At 41.9% G+C, this 19,069-nt stretch overlaps 1 protein-coding gene across 9 annotated transcripts in view; it reads right to left on the reverse strand.

Moving 5' to 3' along the window:
* ROBO1 (roundabout guidance receptor 1) overlaps positions 1 to 19,069 on the reverse strand; it is a 1,232,929-nt gene that overhangs the window by 109,808 nt on the left and 1,104,052 nt on the right. For all 9 annotated transcript variants that reach the window (XM_061627948.1, XM_061627952.1, XM_061627945.1 and 6 more), the window contains 2 exons: positions 10,257 to 10,381; positions 7,065 to 7,236 (listed from right to left, as the gene is read on the reverse strand). In XM_061627948.1, the coding sequence (XP_061483932.1) occupies positions 7,065 to 7,236; positions 10,257 to 10,381 (297 nt within the window). The remainder of the gene's footprint in view (positions 1 to 7,064; positions 7,237 to 10,256; positions 10,382 to 19,069) is intronic.

Genomic DNA, 19,069 nt, shown 5'->3' on the forward strand with positions numbered 1-19,069 from the left:
GAATCCGATAGTCTTATGTCCTGGGTTTGAGACAGGTAGGTCTTGAGGGCCCTCTGGACATCTAGCGAATGCCAGGCCTTCTCCAGTGGATGGACAGGATTTGGACAGGAGGGAAGCACAATGTCCCGGTTGCAGTGGAAAGCTGAATATACCTTGGGGTGAAAGGACGAGTCTAGACGTAATATCACTGAGTCCTTATGGAAGATGCAGAGGTCCAGTTGCTGAACATTGAAATGAGCCTGATAAGGCTACATGGAAGTTGTAGGAGCTGATATCGCCCAAGAAACTGCAGGAAACCAGTTCCCTCGCCACCTAGTTCATGGTGTTATTCTGCTAGACATCATTTACCAAAGATAAATGTAACACAGTCAGTCTGAGGGCCTTCAAAGGTATATACAGAGATAAGGAGGGCTAAACCCAGAAATAAGGCTAATGCAAGTCGAATAAGTTAGGCCCGTAGAGGAGGCACCAGGTTGAACCACTGTTGCCCCTGGAAGAGGCCTGCTATTAGTTCAGGCTTAAGGCAAAGGTGGGAAAAACCGATATTGCGGTTAATGCAAAAGATCGGACATAATCCCAGGCAAGGAGTATGCCAACTCTCTGGCCAAAGCTGGAGAAATAGCTGGACCCCTTTTTGCAGTAAGTAGACAGAATAGCATGAATTCATCAGGAGAATGCTACATCATTGTCTGCCCCAGGAGACTGGGTAGCAAGCTAGGCCCTTTCCCCGGGAATCTGAGGGAAAGGCTAAGCGTTTCCAGAGTCACTGGATAGACTGAGAAAGCGCCCATTATGTTCCACAAGGAACCTCAACACCAACCTTGCTGCCCAGATGCAATGCTGAGGAGGAATACTAGAAGTTTCAAGGTTGGCTACTATACTCACCGTGGGACCGCCTCACCTACCTTAGGGTCAATGTACACCTTGCGCGGGTCAAACTGCATGCAACATTCATCCCCGCAAAATTCCCTCTGATGCAAGCTGTGCAAAACATGGAACTGGCAGCTGCTGAAAAAGCAACTGCTGAATATCACTGACTGCTGCTGAAGAAAGTGCTGCTGCCTAGCACTGCCAGCGGAAGAAAGTGGCTATAGCTGAGCTGTGCCTAAATAACGACATTTAGAAACCCAACACAGGATTATCTGGCCACAAATATGCCCACACAGTAGAAGGAAGCCGGCCCAGACCAAATAGCAACCTCCATAGAGGAAGAGAAGCAGAATGGCAAGGCCCAAAATGACCCCAGGACAAGAGTGTGGAGGTCTGGTCTTTAATGAGCTACAAATGCAGGCAAAGGCTGGATTCACGAGGCCAGAAAGGGCCCAATCCAGGAGAGGGGAGAGGTCGGAGCCCAAGTGACTCTGAATGCAGCCTAGCCAAAGAGAGCTGCCCAAGGGAGAGGGGAGTAATAACAGTGAGCTGAAAGCTGCCCAATAGAGGCAGAGGAAACAATCTGCCTCTAATTAGCTCCAAAACCCAGTAAGGCAAGCACCTCAGTAGAGGGAGCATTGCCTCACAAAACCAGCCTAACCACACACCACCGAAGGGGATGTGGCAACCTCTCAGAACCAAATGATCGCACTCAGTGGGGAGGGGCATTGAGAGTGTCCTACTGCACTGGTGTAGTTTCTGGCCTGACAGGAACTGTAGAAACCTAACATGGTTTGATAGGGGAGAGGAGCGACTCCCGAGAACTAAAATAATCATACGCAGTGGGGAAGAGCATTGAGAGTCTCCTTCTGCACTGGTCACGTCTGTGGCCTGGCAGGAACTGTGGATACTTATCATGGTTCGAGAGATGAGTGGAACCATCACTAAAAGGCAAAGAAATACACAGCGGAGAGGGGTAGTGAGAGTGTCGTTCCGCACTGGTCTTTAATCTGGCCTGACAGGAACCGTAGATAACTTATCCTGGTTCTGCAACAGCAGCAGCCTGCTTGTCTGGATATGTTGGCAGATTGGAAACTTCGCCGAGGTGCTCCATTTAGACAAGTGCACGTAGTAGATGGGATTGGTTAACCTTTGAATATAGCCCAGAGATGTATCCCAGGGTGAGAACATGCAAACACCATCAACTACAGTCCAAGCCAGATACTTGTAGCCAAGAAGTGCCTCTAAGAACCAAAATCATCGCACACATAGGGAGGGGCAGTGAGAGCATCCTTCCGCAGTGGTCTTGTATCTGGGACACAGTGGGGAGATGCAGTGAGAGTGTCCCTCCACACAGTGTTGCATGTGGTCTGATAGGAACAGCAGGGAGCTCCTTATGACTCTGCAGCAGCAGCAGTCTGCTTGTCTGGATATGGCTTTCATGCCTGAGTAGAGACCTCTGACAGGGACTCACTGGAGGTGTATGCAAATAAGAGGACCACCAGTCAATCTGCCCCACAGAAATAGTAGAAAAGACCTCTGCCAAGTTTGGCTGGCTACCAGCCAAAAAGGGCAAGAGGTGATTGACATGATATTGACTCACCTGTCGCCTGGCCTGGTCCACACTCACCTGTCGTCTGGCCTTATTAGAAAATATGCACTGGAAGAGGGGTGCAGAGTTAATAGGGAACACCGGTATACGCCCACGGACAAGGGAAGCGGTACGGCCCCAAGTGTACTTCAGCTGGGTGGTACTTCGAGTAGGTGTTGATCCACCATAATATACACACACAGGAAAGGGGAATGCGATATCCGTTGTCAACCCACGTCTGGCCGCTGATCCCCCATCTTATACATGCATAAGGCAGTGGTTGCGGTATATGTCACCAACAAATGCACAAAGTTAGGAGGAGCGGTGTGGAGAGAGGCCAGTACATGCACACAATGGGGAAGGTGCAGTACTGCTCCTGTGTTTAAATGCTTGGTTTTGGTGACAGCCTTGGAGTGAAGCCTGGAATGCTTGTGCTTTGTGGTTTCGTGTTGCGCTGGGGCATTGCACTGTTGGTTTGCCCCTGAGGCCTGTGCTGCCACTGGTCGGTGGTCTGCCATGTCCAGAGCAGGATACACGCACACAATGGGAAAGGTACGGTATCGCTCCTGTGCACCCTACAAGTAAGAGCAAAACAATAATCCTGGTGGCGCAGTATGGATTGAGGGAGGTGGGTGCACTATGGAGGCTAGGATGCCGAGAGAAATAGTCTTGATTCAGTATGGCACCAGGACAGCTAGATACACGCACAGAATGGGGAAGGTGCGGTACCGCTACTGTGCACTTTTCCAGGCCAGGGCGCCAAGAGAAATAGTTTTGATTCAGTATGCCCCCAAAATAGCTAGATACACGCACACAATAGGGAAGGTGCGGTATCACTACAGTGCACTATATAGGCAGACAATTATCAGCAGGCCCTTTCTTAGTCTAACTGGATCTGGATTAGGGTCCTCTAAGAGTTCATCCAGCCACATCATAGAAGCTCTAGAGAAGATGGAAGCTGCAGCAGAGGCCCGAATAGCAAAGGCGATAGCCTCGCGATTTTGGCAAGGGCAGAAAGACGGCGTGCCTGCAGCGGGCGAGCCCATTCTTCCTTGGCCAGTTTGTTGATGGGAGCTGGCACAGGAAGGTAGTGATCTGTCAATCTTGGAGATTTCAAAACCTTGGCCCCCTTCACAGGGGGAATGGCAGATTCAGTCTGGAAAGGTTGGAGGCCTAAGGTGTCCGGAACTCTACAAGCGAGGGAAAGATCATTAGCCGTATGAAACAGGTGATAGGACACATCCTCCTCCTGTTCTGAATCATCGCTCCACTCATCTCCCTCGGCTTGAAGAGAATACTGTGGATCCTCCAACCGGTAATCTCATAGAATAGTAGAGTTGGAAGGGGCCTACAAGGCCACTGAGTCCAACTCCCAATCCTACCTCTAGCGACATCAAATGGATTTGGTGAGGGTGGTGGATGTACCTCATTGCAGCCACAATGCCCCATAGCGCCAGATAGTCTTTGCGCAATCTGCTGAGGGACTGGATTTGCCTGTGACTGTGACTGCACTTGAGAGAAAAAGCTCAGTATGACCTGCAACTGTGAGAGAAATTCCAATGTCAAATGCAACCCCAGCAGAGGAGAAACAGCGGCCATCTGAGGCTCTGCAGGGGCCGGCTGCACTTGATGGAGCAGAGGTGGTTGCCCTTGCTGAGACAAAATAGCAGAGGTCTCATCAGATTGTTGAGATGCATGAGCTCTAGCTATTGACATGGGTTGAGAAGGACAGACCAAAGCCGGTTGACTAGGAACCCCTTCAAAATCGTCCTCAGACGACCCATCAGGCAAATGAAAAAAGAGCTGTTAACCTCTCTTGGCCAGCCTCCTCTGAAACCAGGACACACATGTATTGTGCTCGCTCAGCAGCGCTGTGGCTAGATAAGTGTTTGGTTTAGCGACAGCCTTGGAGTGTAGTCTGGGTTGTTTGTTCTTAGCAGACTTGTGATGAGACGGGGCCATGCACAGCTGTTGTGCCCCTGCAGCATGAGCTGCCTCTGGCTGTTGTTCCATACAAAGGTGGAGGGTGCAGTAATCTGTAACCAACACAAGCACAGAGGTGGGGGGTGAGGTGTGGAGAGGGGCTTCTGTACACGCCCACAGACGGGGGAAGCGGTACAACCCCAAAAACACTACAGGTGACAAAAGCAGTACTGCTCCAGTGCAGGTAAAATGAAGAAGCCCATCTATTCAGGACCTCTCTATCACCTTCTGCTCACTTGAATGCTTACAGATAATTAGTAACAATCCCCCCTTTTTTAAAACTGTAATTTCCCTTTCACAAAAACAGTGCACACACAGGCAAATGTGAAGGAGTAATGAGGAGCGGGGGGGGACAATATGCCAAATGTAGCCTTGAAAGTAAAAGAGAGGGAAAAAAGAAAGGCAACAGACAGAATGGTGCCCACTGAAAAAAGAGCGGGGAAATTCAAAACAAAATGGCGTCCATCCAGAAGACTGGACCGGGTCGCTAAGGAAGGAACAATGGCGGCTGTCACATTGCCAGGAAGAACTGCCAGCAACGCAGGAGAATAACACTGCCTGCATTTGCAACAGAAAAAGAAAGAGCAGACGCCGCAGTCTTTCCATGGCCGCAGTAGTGAGCCACTGTCTCTTTATGGCCACAGTAGCGAGCTTGGGGGGGCGCCACCATGTTCACCAAACGAACGCAGTAGCAAGCTAGGCAGAAAATGAGAGGGAAGGAGAGCAGGCACCGCTTTGAGCAGAGGAAGTTGTGCCGCGAGCTCCTGAGGGCTAAGGGGAAAACAGCCGCAGCCAGGGAGAACGTGTGCCTCTTAGAGGAGAAAGGCACTCCGCGAACTCCTGAGGGCTAAGGGAAAACGGCCGCAGCCCGTGCTCAAAAGGAGCTCTTAACAAGCCAGTAGCAAAGCAGCAGCCAAGCTCCCAGTGGGGAAGAAAAAGCAGCAGAGTCGCCAAAGCGGCCGCTGCAAAATGAAGAAAAAAACAGGAAAAAATAGGAAAAAACGGCCGAGGGGGGGGGGAATCAAACACAATAGCGCCACCTCAAAAGGATGTGAAGGGGAAGGAGAGAAAAACAAGGGCTGGAAAAACGTTCCAAGCCAAAAAATAGAGGATAGGGAAACCCAGAAGGGCTCCCAGTCCCACACACCCCTTCACACACACACACACATGTTCACAAAAACAAACACAATCACACAAACTCGAAAACGAATTCCTCATGCTGAAGAGATGACTAGCCTCGGACGAAGACAAGAATGAACTGGAGTGGGAGGGGCTTGATGCCCCAGGTCTTGACGTCAATACATTCTTGCCTTCGGACGCTAGATGGCGCTGTAACCCACATGATGGCAGGCTACCTGGGGAAAATGGGGAGAACTTAGCAGATATATTGACACAGACTATTCTGGCATGCGGTATTATTTCTGCTTCTGCTTGGGTCATTAATGATGATTGAAATCAATAAATATATGATAACATTAGAACTGACTAATGCCATTTTTATAAGCATTCTCTAATTCAGTTTCTTCATCTAGAAAGTTTCATTCTTCTAATGCCATTAATAAATAAGTTAAACAGTTTTTCAACACTTCAGTTTTATTGCATTGTATAAGTTGATCTGAATGACTAGGCAATAAATTGATTTGTTTCTTTATATGTGTACAAATCAATGGCAGCTTTAATCAAAATTATTATGCAGCACTGTCAATCAGGCTGCAATTTAGCTTCACTTAAAAGCTTTAAAACATTTTTTTTCCACCAGTGCTGCATTGCTCTCCTATATACTTTGAATTCCTTTTCGGGGAACACCTTCGAACTGGTGCAAATATCACAATAATACTCAACAGGCACAGTTCAGATTTCACAATCTCAGTCTGATAAACCTATCAGACCAGGAGAAGCCATGTGGTGTAACGCTTCCCAGGTAGTGAATATATTCTGGTTTTATAAACCACAATAATGGGAAATTGTAATTTAAGGAACCAGATATCATCACTGAAACCAGGCACATGAGAGGAAACGGGATCAGGACTGAGCTGTGAGAAGAAGAACACAGTTTGTTCCTGATCTGGTATCAATTGTTTATCAAACCGATTGTGTCATCTGAACCAGACTTTGGTATTTATACAGCTCATTTCAAGACTTCAAAACTCTGCATATACATCATTTCAGTAATGTTACAGCCATCTGCAGTGGTGTGAAGACAATAGTTCCATTTATGCAGAATGCATTATAAATAAAGAGGTGGCTGGAGAGAGTAATTTAAAACATTGATCGTTAGCATGTAATAGCCTTTCAAAGTTCAAGCATTATTGTTTATAAGTATTATATGAAGCGCCTAGGATTTCATGCATTAAGAAACTGCAGGGTACTTACCATTTAAGGTAAAATATGTATTTCTGATAACATTAAAGGCAAATTTAATTTACAATTGCTTAAGCAAAAACACATTAATCTTATCGAGTAATGTCTGACCCACACTTAATCACATAGTGTAATTATATGCATTTTCACCTTTATCAATACTTGATATAGTGGAAAACGTATAAACTCTGAATCATGTTGTTTTCCCATTAGAGTTACCATACTGCTACATTATTAATAATGTTAAAATAAACTTTACCATCAGTAACCTCCAAATATGCTTTTGTTGTGATGCTTCCTGCAACATTTAAAGTCTGGCAAATATAATATCCAACATCAGATCGCTGGACATTTGTAATAGTGAGGTCACCCGTTTGAGAGACAGAAAACCGGCTGGGAGACTGAGGAGGTTGATATGAAAAAAGCAAGTTCTAGAGAATAAAGGAAAAGTGGGAAAATTACTAAATTAGACAGATTATCCTTCACACACACACACCGTTAACATTCAGAATACCTTATATTAGGAAATAAGATCGTATTAGGTCATACTAATACCCTATATTAGGAAACAACGGCGTAAAACCTTGATTTTCTTGCTTCTTTATATGGCTCAGCCTAAACCATTACTCAGATACGAAAGTGATGGTGAGACACAGTACACCACTCAGGGTCTACATGGCTAAATGGGAATTTGAGTTTTGATTCCTATGGACAAGTCCCCATGGCCACAACAACTAATAATATATTGGTTATAACAATATATCTAGGGCTGCACTTGCCTAGGAGCGTCGCATTGGACCAAGTGCAGCTCATTTTTTATTTAATACTCAAAGGATATTGGCAGATTCAAGGCTAACTACTAGATGTTTATAATGAGCAACTGTGAACATGAAAAAGTACTCCATATATTTAAGAGAAGGCTAGCACTGGATAGAACCAATCAAGATAGACTATGTGCTTTGCTGCTACACATTGGTGAGGTTTCTGATACAGAGCCATGTGGCAGCTGTCTTCATGAGCTGGGGGAGACTGACATGTTTATATATAAGGCTGTATTTTCTTTTCCTTTTTTTACAAATTTTGTGGATTATGTCTATCATATTATCTGTAATAGAATCATAGAATAGTAGAGTTGGAAGGGGCCTATAAGGCCATCAAGTCCAACCCCCTGCTCAGTGCAGGAATCCAAATCAAAGTATTCCCGACAGATGGCTGTCCAGCTGCTTCTTGAATGCCTCCAGTGTCGGAGAGCCCACTACCTCTCTAGGTAATTGATCCCATTGTCGTATGGTTGTAACAGTTAGGAAGCTTTTCCTGATGTCCAGTTGCAATCTGGCTTCCTGCAACTTGAGCCCATTATTCCGTGTCCTGCACTCTGGGATGATTGAGAAGAGATCCTGGCCCTCCTCTGTGTGGCAACCTTTCATATACTTGAAGAGTGCTATCATATCTCCCCTCAGTCTTCTCTTCTCCAGGATAAACATGCCCAGTTCTTTCAGTCTTTCCTCATAGGGCTTGGTTTCTAGTCCCCTTCTCATCCTTGTTGCCCTCCTCTGAACCTGTTCCAGTTTGTCTGCATCCTCCTTGAAGTGCGGAGACCAGAACTGGATGCAGTATTCAAGATGAGGCCTAACCAGTGCTGAATAGACGGGAACTAATACTTCACGCAATTTGGAAACTATACTTCTGTTAATGCAGCCTAATATAGCGTTTGCCTTTTTTGCACCCACATCACATCCTTCTCACATGTCGTATGGCTGAGCCAAGTATCCCCCATCTTATAACTGTGCATTTGGTTTCTTTTTCCTAAGTATAGAACTTTGCATTTATCCCAGCTGAATTTCATTCTGTTGTTTTCAGCCCAATGCTCCAGCCTATCAAGGTCCCTTTGAATTTTGTTTCTGTCTTCCATGGTATTAACTATGCCCTCCAATTTTGTATCATCTGCAAATTTGATAAGCATGCTCTGTACCTCCTCATCCAAGTCGTTAATAAAAATGTTGAAGAGCACTGGGCCCAGGACCAAGCCCTGTGGTACCCCACTCGTTACTTCCACTCAGTTTGAGAAGGAACCATTGATAAGCACTCTTTGAGTATGATTCTGGAGCCAGCTGTGGATCCACCTGATAGTTGTTCCATCCAGCCCACATTTAGCTATCTAATAGTTAGAAGGAACCTCGGTGTTCAGATGGAATGGTACAAGTACCGTATGCTAGGGGGAAAAGCCATCACCTTCACTGACTGTTGTCAGAAACAAATGGACCAAACCTTGTATCCTGTTTTGTCCCTTGAGTATGTGTAAACACAAACAAACATGGCTGTCCATATACAACTACATATACAACATATACAACTACTAGTTATACACATTGGAAACTAATGCAAATATATGAATTATAATTTCAAATATATATGAGTATCTTTCTTGTAGTTCATGCTTCACCGAAAATGCTAACGAAATGCTGCCTACTTATTATTTTTGTACAAAACAATAGCCTTGTGCAAGTAAGAAAAAGCTATCATTTATATTAATTTTCATTTTTCTAAAAATAATAACTCTGTTATATTTATTTTCCTTCTCATTGCCTTGGCATGCATCTAGTTCCTGATATCCAAAGGGGTTTTAGACATGCTTTTAGTATGGTAATCTCCCTGCCTCCATGACATACACTGTATGGCAAACTACCTTTTGGTTTGACATGCACTGTGTGGCAAATAAAAAAAAGTTATAAACAAGAAATTATGCTACCATAATTTATCTGAACTGAATTACACATATACTTGGCATCAAGTGCCAGGTTGTTTTCTGTGTCTAACTAAAAACATTTAACTCCTTTATTTCACAAAAGAAGGCTTTTAGTGCTTTTCTCTTCAAATTACTTTTTATATTTCTGAAATTACCAATACAAACAGGATATACCATGTTTTGTTACATACTAAACAATAACAGATCTTTATCACAGATCTTTTCCTTCTCGTTTTCCTGCTACACATTGACACCTGTTCAACAATGTTGAAGAGGCCATCAGATTGTTTTAAAATTGCACCTCAGGCCATATGCTATATTTTAAAAATTTGGCATGCATATCTTGAATTGTATATAGTTTAAAACATATACTATAGCCTACAAGATTCTCGATCTGTTTTTCTTTGTTAATCCTGTATGGAACAATATATGGGTGACAAGCAATAGAGGGGTCTGTATATAGCCAGGATGTATGTTGTCTTGGCCAAAGAATTAAAAACTTCTAAGCAGTCTTGAGTTTTTAGAATAACTAACTAGTGTTGGCAGGGCCTACACGTGCATTCTGAAAAGTATCAAATAAGAACAGGCAGGCATCCAACACATGTAGATGATGTGAGTGCAGGACAGCAAAGGACACTAGCAAGCACCCATAGTGTTTGCATTGTATGAGATGCTTTGGCAAAGCCTCAGAGGAGTTTGTTTTACCTGACTTCCTTCTCTTCTCCAAAATATTGCTGGTTGAGGGTTTCCAGTTGCTTCACACTGGAAAGTCACAGTTCTGCCCTGTGCAGCCACCTGGTCACGAGGTTTCACAACAAAATGTGGTGGCTCTGAAAGATTACAAAAATCACAAGGCAATATATTTAATTAAGGTAAAGGACTTTCTGTTGAGGGGCTTGTGTATCATATCTAAATTACATAAATAAAGGTCCTTTAAAAATAAAGACTATAGTGCTCAGGTTCAACATTGTTTTAACTACGTCTGATGCTTATAAGTATACCTTTTTGTTAAAACAGCAAATGTATACATACACTTTATCTGAAGCCTTACAAAGCCTAATTGCCTTCAGTAACTCTTTTTGAAAAAGTACTTTGGAGGTAGGATGGGAGGAACAAGGTTAAACACATTTTTATAGGTCACAGCATAAGAAAAGAAAACCTCCCTCACATAACTGCACTACTTACTCTTACAGTAAAAACCACAAAATGATTGCAAATCCAGGGGTTAGATACACAAAAGTCATCATATTTGATTTATTGTAGTTCAGAAGTCATTTAATAGCTTCCATAAGAGGCCTGATTTTTTATGTCGGAATTCAGAAAATGCTCAAATATTTTTCAATTTAACTCAAAAGCCCTAGGATTGCTACTGTTTTAATTATAACCATTTAAAATTTTTCAATGCAATTACTGAAGAGGAATGAATTAAAGCAATGGTGAAGCAGAAAGCCTCCTTAATTTACATAGGCAAGGGGATGTTCAAACAAAATATATATGTAAATGAAGGCAAATTTGAAACATCTGCTCTTCGTGACATTATAAATACTGCCAGCATTGTCCAAACTGTTTGATTTATTCAGACATAAATGGCCACTTGATCTAGCAGTAAATACAACATCAAAATTTTTGTCAGTTGCATTAAGCTATGGCAGTTAATTTTATTAGGCACAGTGACTGAACCAGAGTAGAAGAAAACATTATTTTAAAAACCTCTGTATCTACTTACCCTCTTATACTGCAAAAACAATGGCTTAAATGCAATCTTACTGATTTATATTTGTCAGATCTTTAACTCCTCCACTATTTGAAAGATTTTTTTTCTCACTCCCTGAATTACTGAGCATTACAGTTAAGGCATCTCACAATCACACTTCAATATTAGATTGGGATTTCAGAGTTTTCATAACACTAATCATCATTTCTCTAAAAACACATTATATTGCTGGTACTTTATTCTAGTTACATGTATTGTAGATGTTGAAGAATCATGAAAACCTTCCTAGACCACTGATAGTTCTATATTCTTTTAGGGTGGATACAGAGATTTCTTTTTCTTTTTTAACCATGCAGTGATATCTCATAACACTAGAACATGGGAACATTCAATGAAGCTGAATGTTGGAAGATTCAGTCACACAAAATAAAGTACTTCTTCACACAGCACATAAGTAAATTATGGAATTCACTTCCACAAGGGCAGTGATGGCTTCCAACCTGGACAGCTTTATAAGAGCTTTAGAGAAATTCATGGAGGATAAGGCTACCAAGGGTTAGTCATAATGGCTATGTTCCAACTCCACTGTCAGAGCTTCTGAATACCAGTTGCTGGAAACTGCAGGAGGAAAGAGTGCTATTGCACTCAGGTCCTGATTGTGGGCTTCCGATAGGCATCTGGTTGGCCACTGTGAGAACTGGATGCTTGGATAGATAGGCCATTGGCCTGATCCAGCAGGGCTCTTCTTATGTTCTTATACTGCAGTGGGATCTACAGAAAACCAGATTGTCCAAAGTTCAGCATTAGGTAAATGGATTCCAAAATATCATACTTCAGGTAACTATTAAAAGTCTGGCTTGCCAAGAACAAAGTGGCCTTAGGACGGTCTTTTGGTAATTGCAAGCAACGCGGTTCTCTGTGGATGTCTGAATCCTGAATACTGTAGGGAGCACTGAATAGTGAATACTGGAGGGAGCACTATGGTGAATACAATCAATTTTCTGATTTTAAACTTATAATTTTTTTCAGAAGTATTATAAAAAGTGTGCTAAACCAGGCACTAATGCAAACAAAGATTAGTTATCTTGAGGGTCACTGTTCGTGGAGGGTTCTGGATATTAGGAATGGTGATGAAAACCAAGCAAGTGATGAAATGATGCTAATCAGTGGAATTGTAGCCTGCTGTAATAGGGATGATGTACAACCATTAGGATTTATTTGTTCTGTATTTATCACTCACACTTACATCAAAGTGTATCAAGGCGGTATACAACATATAACATTAAACCCTCCCCATGATCACACAGTTATACGAGCTTTTCATTAGGAGACTATATATTTTCATTCAGTCCTAACTATCATCAAGGATAGAACACTGTAATATTCTTAGTATAGTAATACCTCTTTTTATGACTCTTCATAAATTTCATATTGCTACATAACATATTAAGAATAAAAGAGGGGGAGCCCACCAAGGTATACAGAACTTTAATTGTGCTAGAGCACAAGTGGTGAAAGACGTGCTGTGAGGCTGATCGGGCACATGTAAAACATCATAACTGTGTCTACTGTGTGGCAGTGAGGGCGACGAAGAAGGCCCACTTCTCTGCCACCATCGCATCCTCAAGTAGCTGTCCAGTTGAGCTTTTCTGTATTGTCAGGGGTCTGTTGACATCAACTCTAGGAAATGGAGCTTTAGACCCTTTGGAGGCCCACTGTGAATTGTTTGCAAGGCACTTTGAGGGTAAAGTTGATCGCCTCCGTAGCAGTCTTGATGCCCCATCCACATCTACTGTAGTCCCCAATGAGGTGTCCAGTGCAACGTCTGCTACAACTTCTTGGGAAAAGTTCCCGTTGATGTGGCCTGATGATGTAGAAAAGTTGATGCGGCCTGATGATGAGGTGGCCAGCAACATGTTCTCTCGACCCTTGCCCTTCTTGGGTTATTAAACCTTGTCAAGGGGGGTTGAACAAGTGGATCCAGGGTGTGGTCAATGCATCATTGCATGAAGGAGTGGTTCCAGCTGCCCTTTAAGAGGTGACAATCAGACCGCTCCTGAAAAAGGCCACCCTGGACCCACTGGTCTGCGACAATTACAGACCAGTCATAAATACCCCCTTCTTAAGGAAGATGATTGAGAGGCTTGTGGTGCAGCAATTGCAAATACTCTTGGATGGAACAGATTATCTTGACCAGTTCCAGTCTGGGTTCAGACCTGGTTATGTGACTGGGTCAGCCTTCATCGCCAAAATGGATGACCTTTATCTGGAGAAGGACAGGGAGAGTGTGGCCCTGTTACTTTTACTTGATCTCTCAGTGGCTTTTGATACCATTGACCACCATGGTATCCTTCTTGGCTGACTTGGTGCGATGGGTATTGGAGGCACTGTTTTAGAGTGGTTCTGATCCTATCTCTGAGATCGTTTTCAGAGAACAGCATTGGGTAGTTGTCTTTTGGCCCCCTGGCAGTTGTGCTGGGGGGTGCCACAGGGAACCATCTTGTTCCCCATGCTGTTTAACAATTATATGAAGCTCTTGGGAGCGATCATCAGGAGATTTGGGGCGAGGTGTCAGCAGTATGCCGACAATACCCAGCTCTATTTCTCTGTAACATCTAAATTGGGAGAGGCCATGCAAGCCCTTGACCACTGTTTAGACTTGGTGATGGGCTGGATGAGGGCCAATAAACTGAGTCTGAATCCTAGCAAGTTGGAGGAGCTGTCAGTTGGTGGTTCCCTCAGTTCAGATAATTGATGCTTGCTTTGGATGGGGTTGTACTCCCTCTGACAGAGCAGGTCTGTGGTGTGGGGGTGCTCCTGGATCCATCTTTGTCGCTAGAGGCCCAGGTAACCTCAGTGGCTAGGAGTGCCTTTTACCAGCTTCGGCTGGTAAGACAGCTGTGGCTGTTTCTGGACCGGGATAGTCTGACCTCTATTGTCCATGCACTAGTAACTTCCAGGATGGATTACTGTAATGGTCTCTATGTGGGGCTGCCCTTGAGGTTGGTCCGGAAGCTGCAGCTGGTGCAAAATGCAGGGCCGAGACTGTTCCCTGGGGCAGGGTATTACCAACGTCACCCCGCTGCTGAAAGGTTCCAGACCAACCTCAAGGGCACCCCCACATATATTGCATTACAGTAATCCAGCCTGGAGGTTACCAGTGCGTGGACAACAGTGGTCAGGCTATCCTGGTCTAGAAATGGCTGCAGCTGTAAAACAGTGCCTCCAATATCCATCTCACCAAGTCGGCTCAGAAGGATACCATGCTCAATGGTATCAAAAGCCGCTTATGTCATAAATAAGGTGTCACAAGACTATCAAAATTATCTTGTCCTTTTAGCTCAGCATGACAGAGAAGCTGAGCCAAGGTATAGTTTGCATGTTGTCCGAACCTGAGATCATGGTTGAATTCTCTCCTCAACCACAATCTATCGCCAAGAACAAATCCTGGCTACAGATTGTGGTTAAGGAGGAGAGAGTGTAAGCATGATCTTGTGTTCAGATGACATACTATGCCAAACCTTGTCTTAGCTGCTATGCTGTGCTGTGGTAAAAGGAATGAAGAGGAACAAAGCTCCTGCCATCTACTCTCCCAGAGCCAATGCATTCGCATTACCCATTACATGTGAGCATAGCCATTGTTTTGGTTTGTTGTAACAACTGAATTAGAAGAATTTAACACAAAACGCACTGGCAACAAACAGTCTTCTGTGCACCTTTGAAGTCTCTTCCCTTTTCATTCCTGTATTTTGTTCTTTCCCTTCCTTCCTCAGGCAGAATACAGTAGCTCGGCGCCTGGTAGAGTTTTGCATATCCCTCAATGACTTCAGGCCACATCAGATCATCATCTGTGTCACGATGGTAGTTTTATTTAGGTTCTTTCATTAAAGCCTTATCTTCAAATAATAGTCTGAGAAGCATGCAGATGATCATCAGCAACTCTAACTTCGGTCCATATTACCAGTTCTCCAAAGCCTGCTGTGGCTCTCTGAACATAATTCAAACAAACTGAATCCAGCATACCCTAAACCTTCCTATTTCCTTATATATACCTTATATATAATGAGATCTTTAATCAAGACTTGGATTAAAGGAACAGTCATTTATCCTTCATTCTCTGTCAATTTCTCAACATTTTGTGGTAACAATAAAATAATACAGTAGAATTGCAGGCTTGATGCATGGTGATGAAACTATATGACCACTTTTGCATATGTCCGGATGGATTAATATCCATATTCTCAACACATTCATTTGGCCGCCTTTTCTTCTGTTGATGCAACTAAAAACAAGTCCATTTAGCAACCATTTATACTAACTCCAAAGGTCCATTAATATTATCCAGCAAGCAATTATATCATAATTCAATGTGCTTTAGCTGAATGCTAACGAGCACAGCAATGTATGTTGAAACTATTTCTTTAAGTCTCACTTTTGCTACACGAAACTCTGCAAGGTCTATAAAGTGGTGACTAAAAATGTTGATGTAGGCCCAGGTATACTCTATTATTATAGTAAGAGCTGCAAAATTCTGAAAAACATTTTACTTCATTATGCTTTTAATTGATCAGTTCATTATATTACAAACACATAACCAAAACTTTAAAAGACTTAAAAGATGTACTGACATGTATCAAGCATTATAAAGTCTCAATTATTGTTCACAGTTATGTCTCTATGAAATACAAACTATCCTTTTTTTACAATTTCTGCTAGCTTTCAAGGCAACTGGAAGAAAAGCCAATCTTCTTCCAGGGACAGCACAGGGATGCCTTCAATCCATGTTAAATAGTGATTAAAACTTTAGTCAACTAAACTACATATTCAATTGATTAAAGTTTAGAAACCTAACTACTGTTAATATTAGCACTACAAAAACAAATGCAAATCATTAAACATTTATTATCCTCATGAACAGTGGGTATGAAATGAAGTCTAAGATTCAAAAACAAAATTTGACTTTAATACATGTGTAACATTTCATTACTATTAAGCATTTGCACACCTTAAAAGGATGTGCATTTGGGATTTATCAAAGCAAGAATGAATCAGGCACACAATGAGTTAGAGTTGAATGAAAGCTTAAAAATCAGAATTCAGCATAATAATTAAAACAGATAAAAATAAGCAAGCCATTACCTTTGATGCTTGCCACAAAAAATTGCCCATACTTGCAGAATCTGCTCTTTGCAGTCTGTCCAATCAATTACAAGTAAAAGATGGAAGCTGATTTGTTGACGGATATGGAAGGGTATGGATAGAAAGAGGGAGAGATGTTCCAGTCACAGGAATAACGATGATTAGAAGATGGTCAATAAAATTTCAACTTACCAGATACAACTACAAACAAAAGAAAAAAAAACATGGAATAAATAAATTTGAACATAAAATGGGACAAAAAATAAAATGAATATGTTCTTAATTCTATACACTGCTTTCTATGATGATCCTTCAGAAAAGCAGTATAAAAATCTTTAAAATAAATCTTTAAAACTACAACTAGATATCAAAGTGTAACTATTTGAAAACACAAACATATTCAGAATACCATGAAACAGATGGCTTATTGCACATATTGTTATTTTTAGCTGTAGAGAAAGCTCTATTCTAAAACTGGAGTCATGAAGCGTAAAGAATAAAGGAGATACAAGATACAAGCTATAGTATGAAAAGGATCTATCTGCCTGCTGAGCAGAGTGATGGGATCATATTCAGCACAGCGCCACCCCCAACCTGCTATAACATGTGAGGGACTTGTCCACTACATACTGCATGCTGGGAAGCAGAATAAAAATGTACTACAATGTTCCATTTGCTACCTTAAGCTAGGAGTAATTTTCATAATCACCTTCAGTAATCAAGGTGATTATACTCCTGCAAGGAAAAAGGGATGAATAGCTACTCAATATACCTAGACAATATTGGTACAGGAAAAATTACTTATTTTGCTGGGCAGAGCAAGCATTTTCCTATTTTCCCCTATTTGAATAGAACCAAGATGATTCCCCTTCACACACACATTGACTATCCACTATACATTTACTTTTATGAACAAAGAGCATTTCTATAAACATATTGATAGTGAAAGCAGGAGCTGATATTAATCTAAAGGCCAGTAATATCAGTGTTTATTTTTATTTATTTATAAAAATATTTCTGTCCTCTCATGAAATATCAGTGCAGTGTACAGCAATGTAAAAAAGGAAGTGTTGAGGCTTCTCCTAAATCAACACTACTTTTTCCTTTCCAGTGTTCTAACTCTGCTGCACTCTGGCTAATTTTATCAGAACCACAATGGGGCCTAGATGCCCCAGTGACCCAAATCCAACTTACACGTTCCCTCTGCTATTTTCATAACAAAATGGATTTTATGGATATTGTTACCTACTAAGAATATACAGAGTGCCCCTTGCAGTCTACATTATATTTTTTTAAAATCTGCAGTGTACAGCATTTCCTTTAATGACAAAGGGAACATAGATCTTACTTAATTTGATTACTCTAAATTTTAAATCAGTATGTTCACAATTCACAAGGAAGAGACAGAGAGCTCTCTTGCCTATCATAAATTCCAGTTGTGAGACAACAGCACATGAAGGAAGCTATCCATCTTGAATCTTTATTAATCAAAGAGGAAGGAGTGTTGTCCCTGACAGTATAATTCACATGTGGCCTCTGCATGTCTACATGACTTGGGACCCGGGCATCTGAAGGAACACATACTTCTGTATTTACTTTCCTGTATACTGTGTTTATCTGCTGATGCCCCCTCCAATTGCTCCCACCATGTGAAGTCAGGCAGGGAGAGATCAGGGAGAAGAAATTTTCAAACACTGCACCTCAGGGAGATTTACTTGGTGTCTAAGAACATTATCTTTTCAGAGCCAGGCAAAGACGTTTTTATGCCGCCTGACTTTTAAAATAATATTTTGAACTAGTTTTTTATGTTATAGTAATTGTTGTTTTGATTGTATTTAATGTTTTATAACTTTGTCTGTATACTGCTCTGCCAACCTTATATATGGGTACGGTATGCATTTATTGGTCCCATTTCATACATTATGCTTTAACATGTAGCGGGAGACAGGGACAATCCTGTGGCTTGTTTCCATGCTTGTCACACAAAAATAAGCCAGGGTCCCATAAGCTTCCAATTATCCAATTATACATATCTATACATGTTTTTTCAACATCTATCCCCTAGAAGCATTATTTATTTATTTATTAGATTTATACCCTGCCCTTCCTTCCAGTAGGAGCCCAGGGTGGCAAACAAAATACTAAAACCACTCTAAAACATTTAAAAAACAGACGTTAAAATACATTCAAACAAAACATCTTTAATAACATCTTTTTTAAAAATCTTAAAAAGCAATTCCAACATAGATGGAAACTAAGATAGGATCTCTATTTAAAAGGTTTGTTGAAAGAGGAAGGTCTTCAATAGGTACCAAAAAGATAACAGAGATGGTGCCTTTCTTCTATTTAAGGGGAGAGAATTCCAAAGGATAGGTGCCACAACACGCAACCTCAAGGGCAGCCCCACATACTGTTAATTCAGGGTGGGGGAAGAAGCCAGGCAAAGTACATCTTATTTCTGCACCTTACACTATGATAAAATGAATGGGGGAAAATAGCATGGCATTTTTAAGTTTAAGCATGTTAAAGCTTCCTTCATTGTTAAAATGTCATGTTAAAAACTTCCTTCATTCCTTCCTTCACTGACTGCTCAAGATGAGCATTTGGAAATCTTATTCAGCTATTTCAAAAATATGATTCGGCATATTATCTCCTCTTTCTTTAC

This window comes from Rhineura floridana, chromosome 5 (assembly GCF_030035675.1).
Source record: "Rhineura floridana isolate rRhiFlo1 chromosome 5, rRhiFlo1.hap2, whole genome shotgun sequence".
NCBI classification, from domain to species: domain Eukaryota; kingdom Metazoa; phylum Chordata; class Lepidosauria; order Squamata; family Rhineuridae; genus Rhineura; species Rhineura floridana.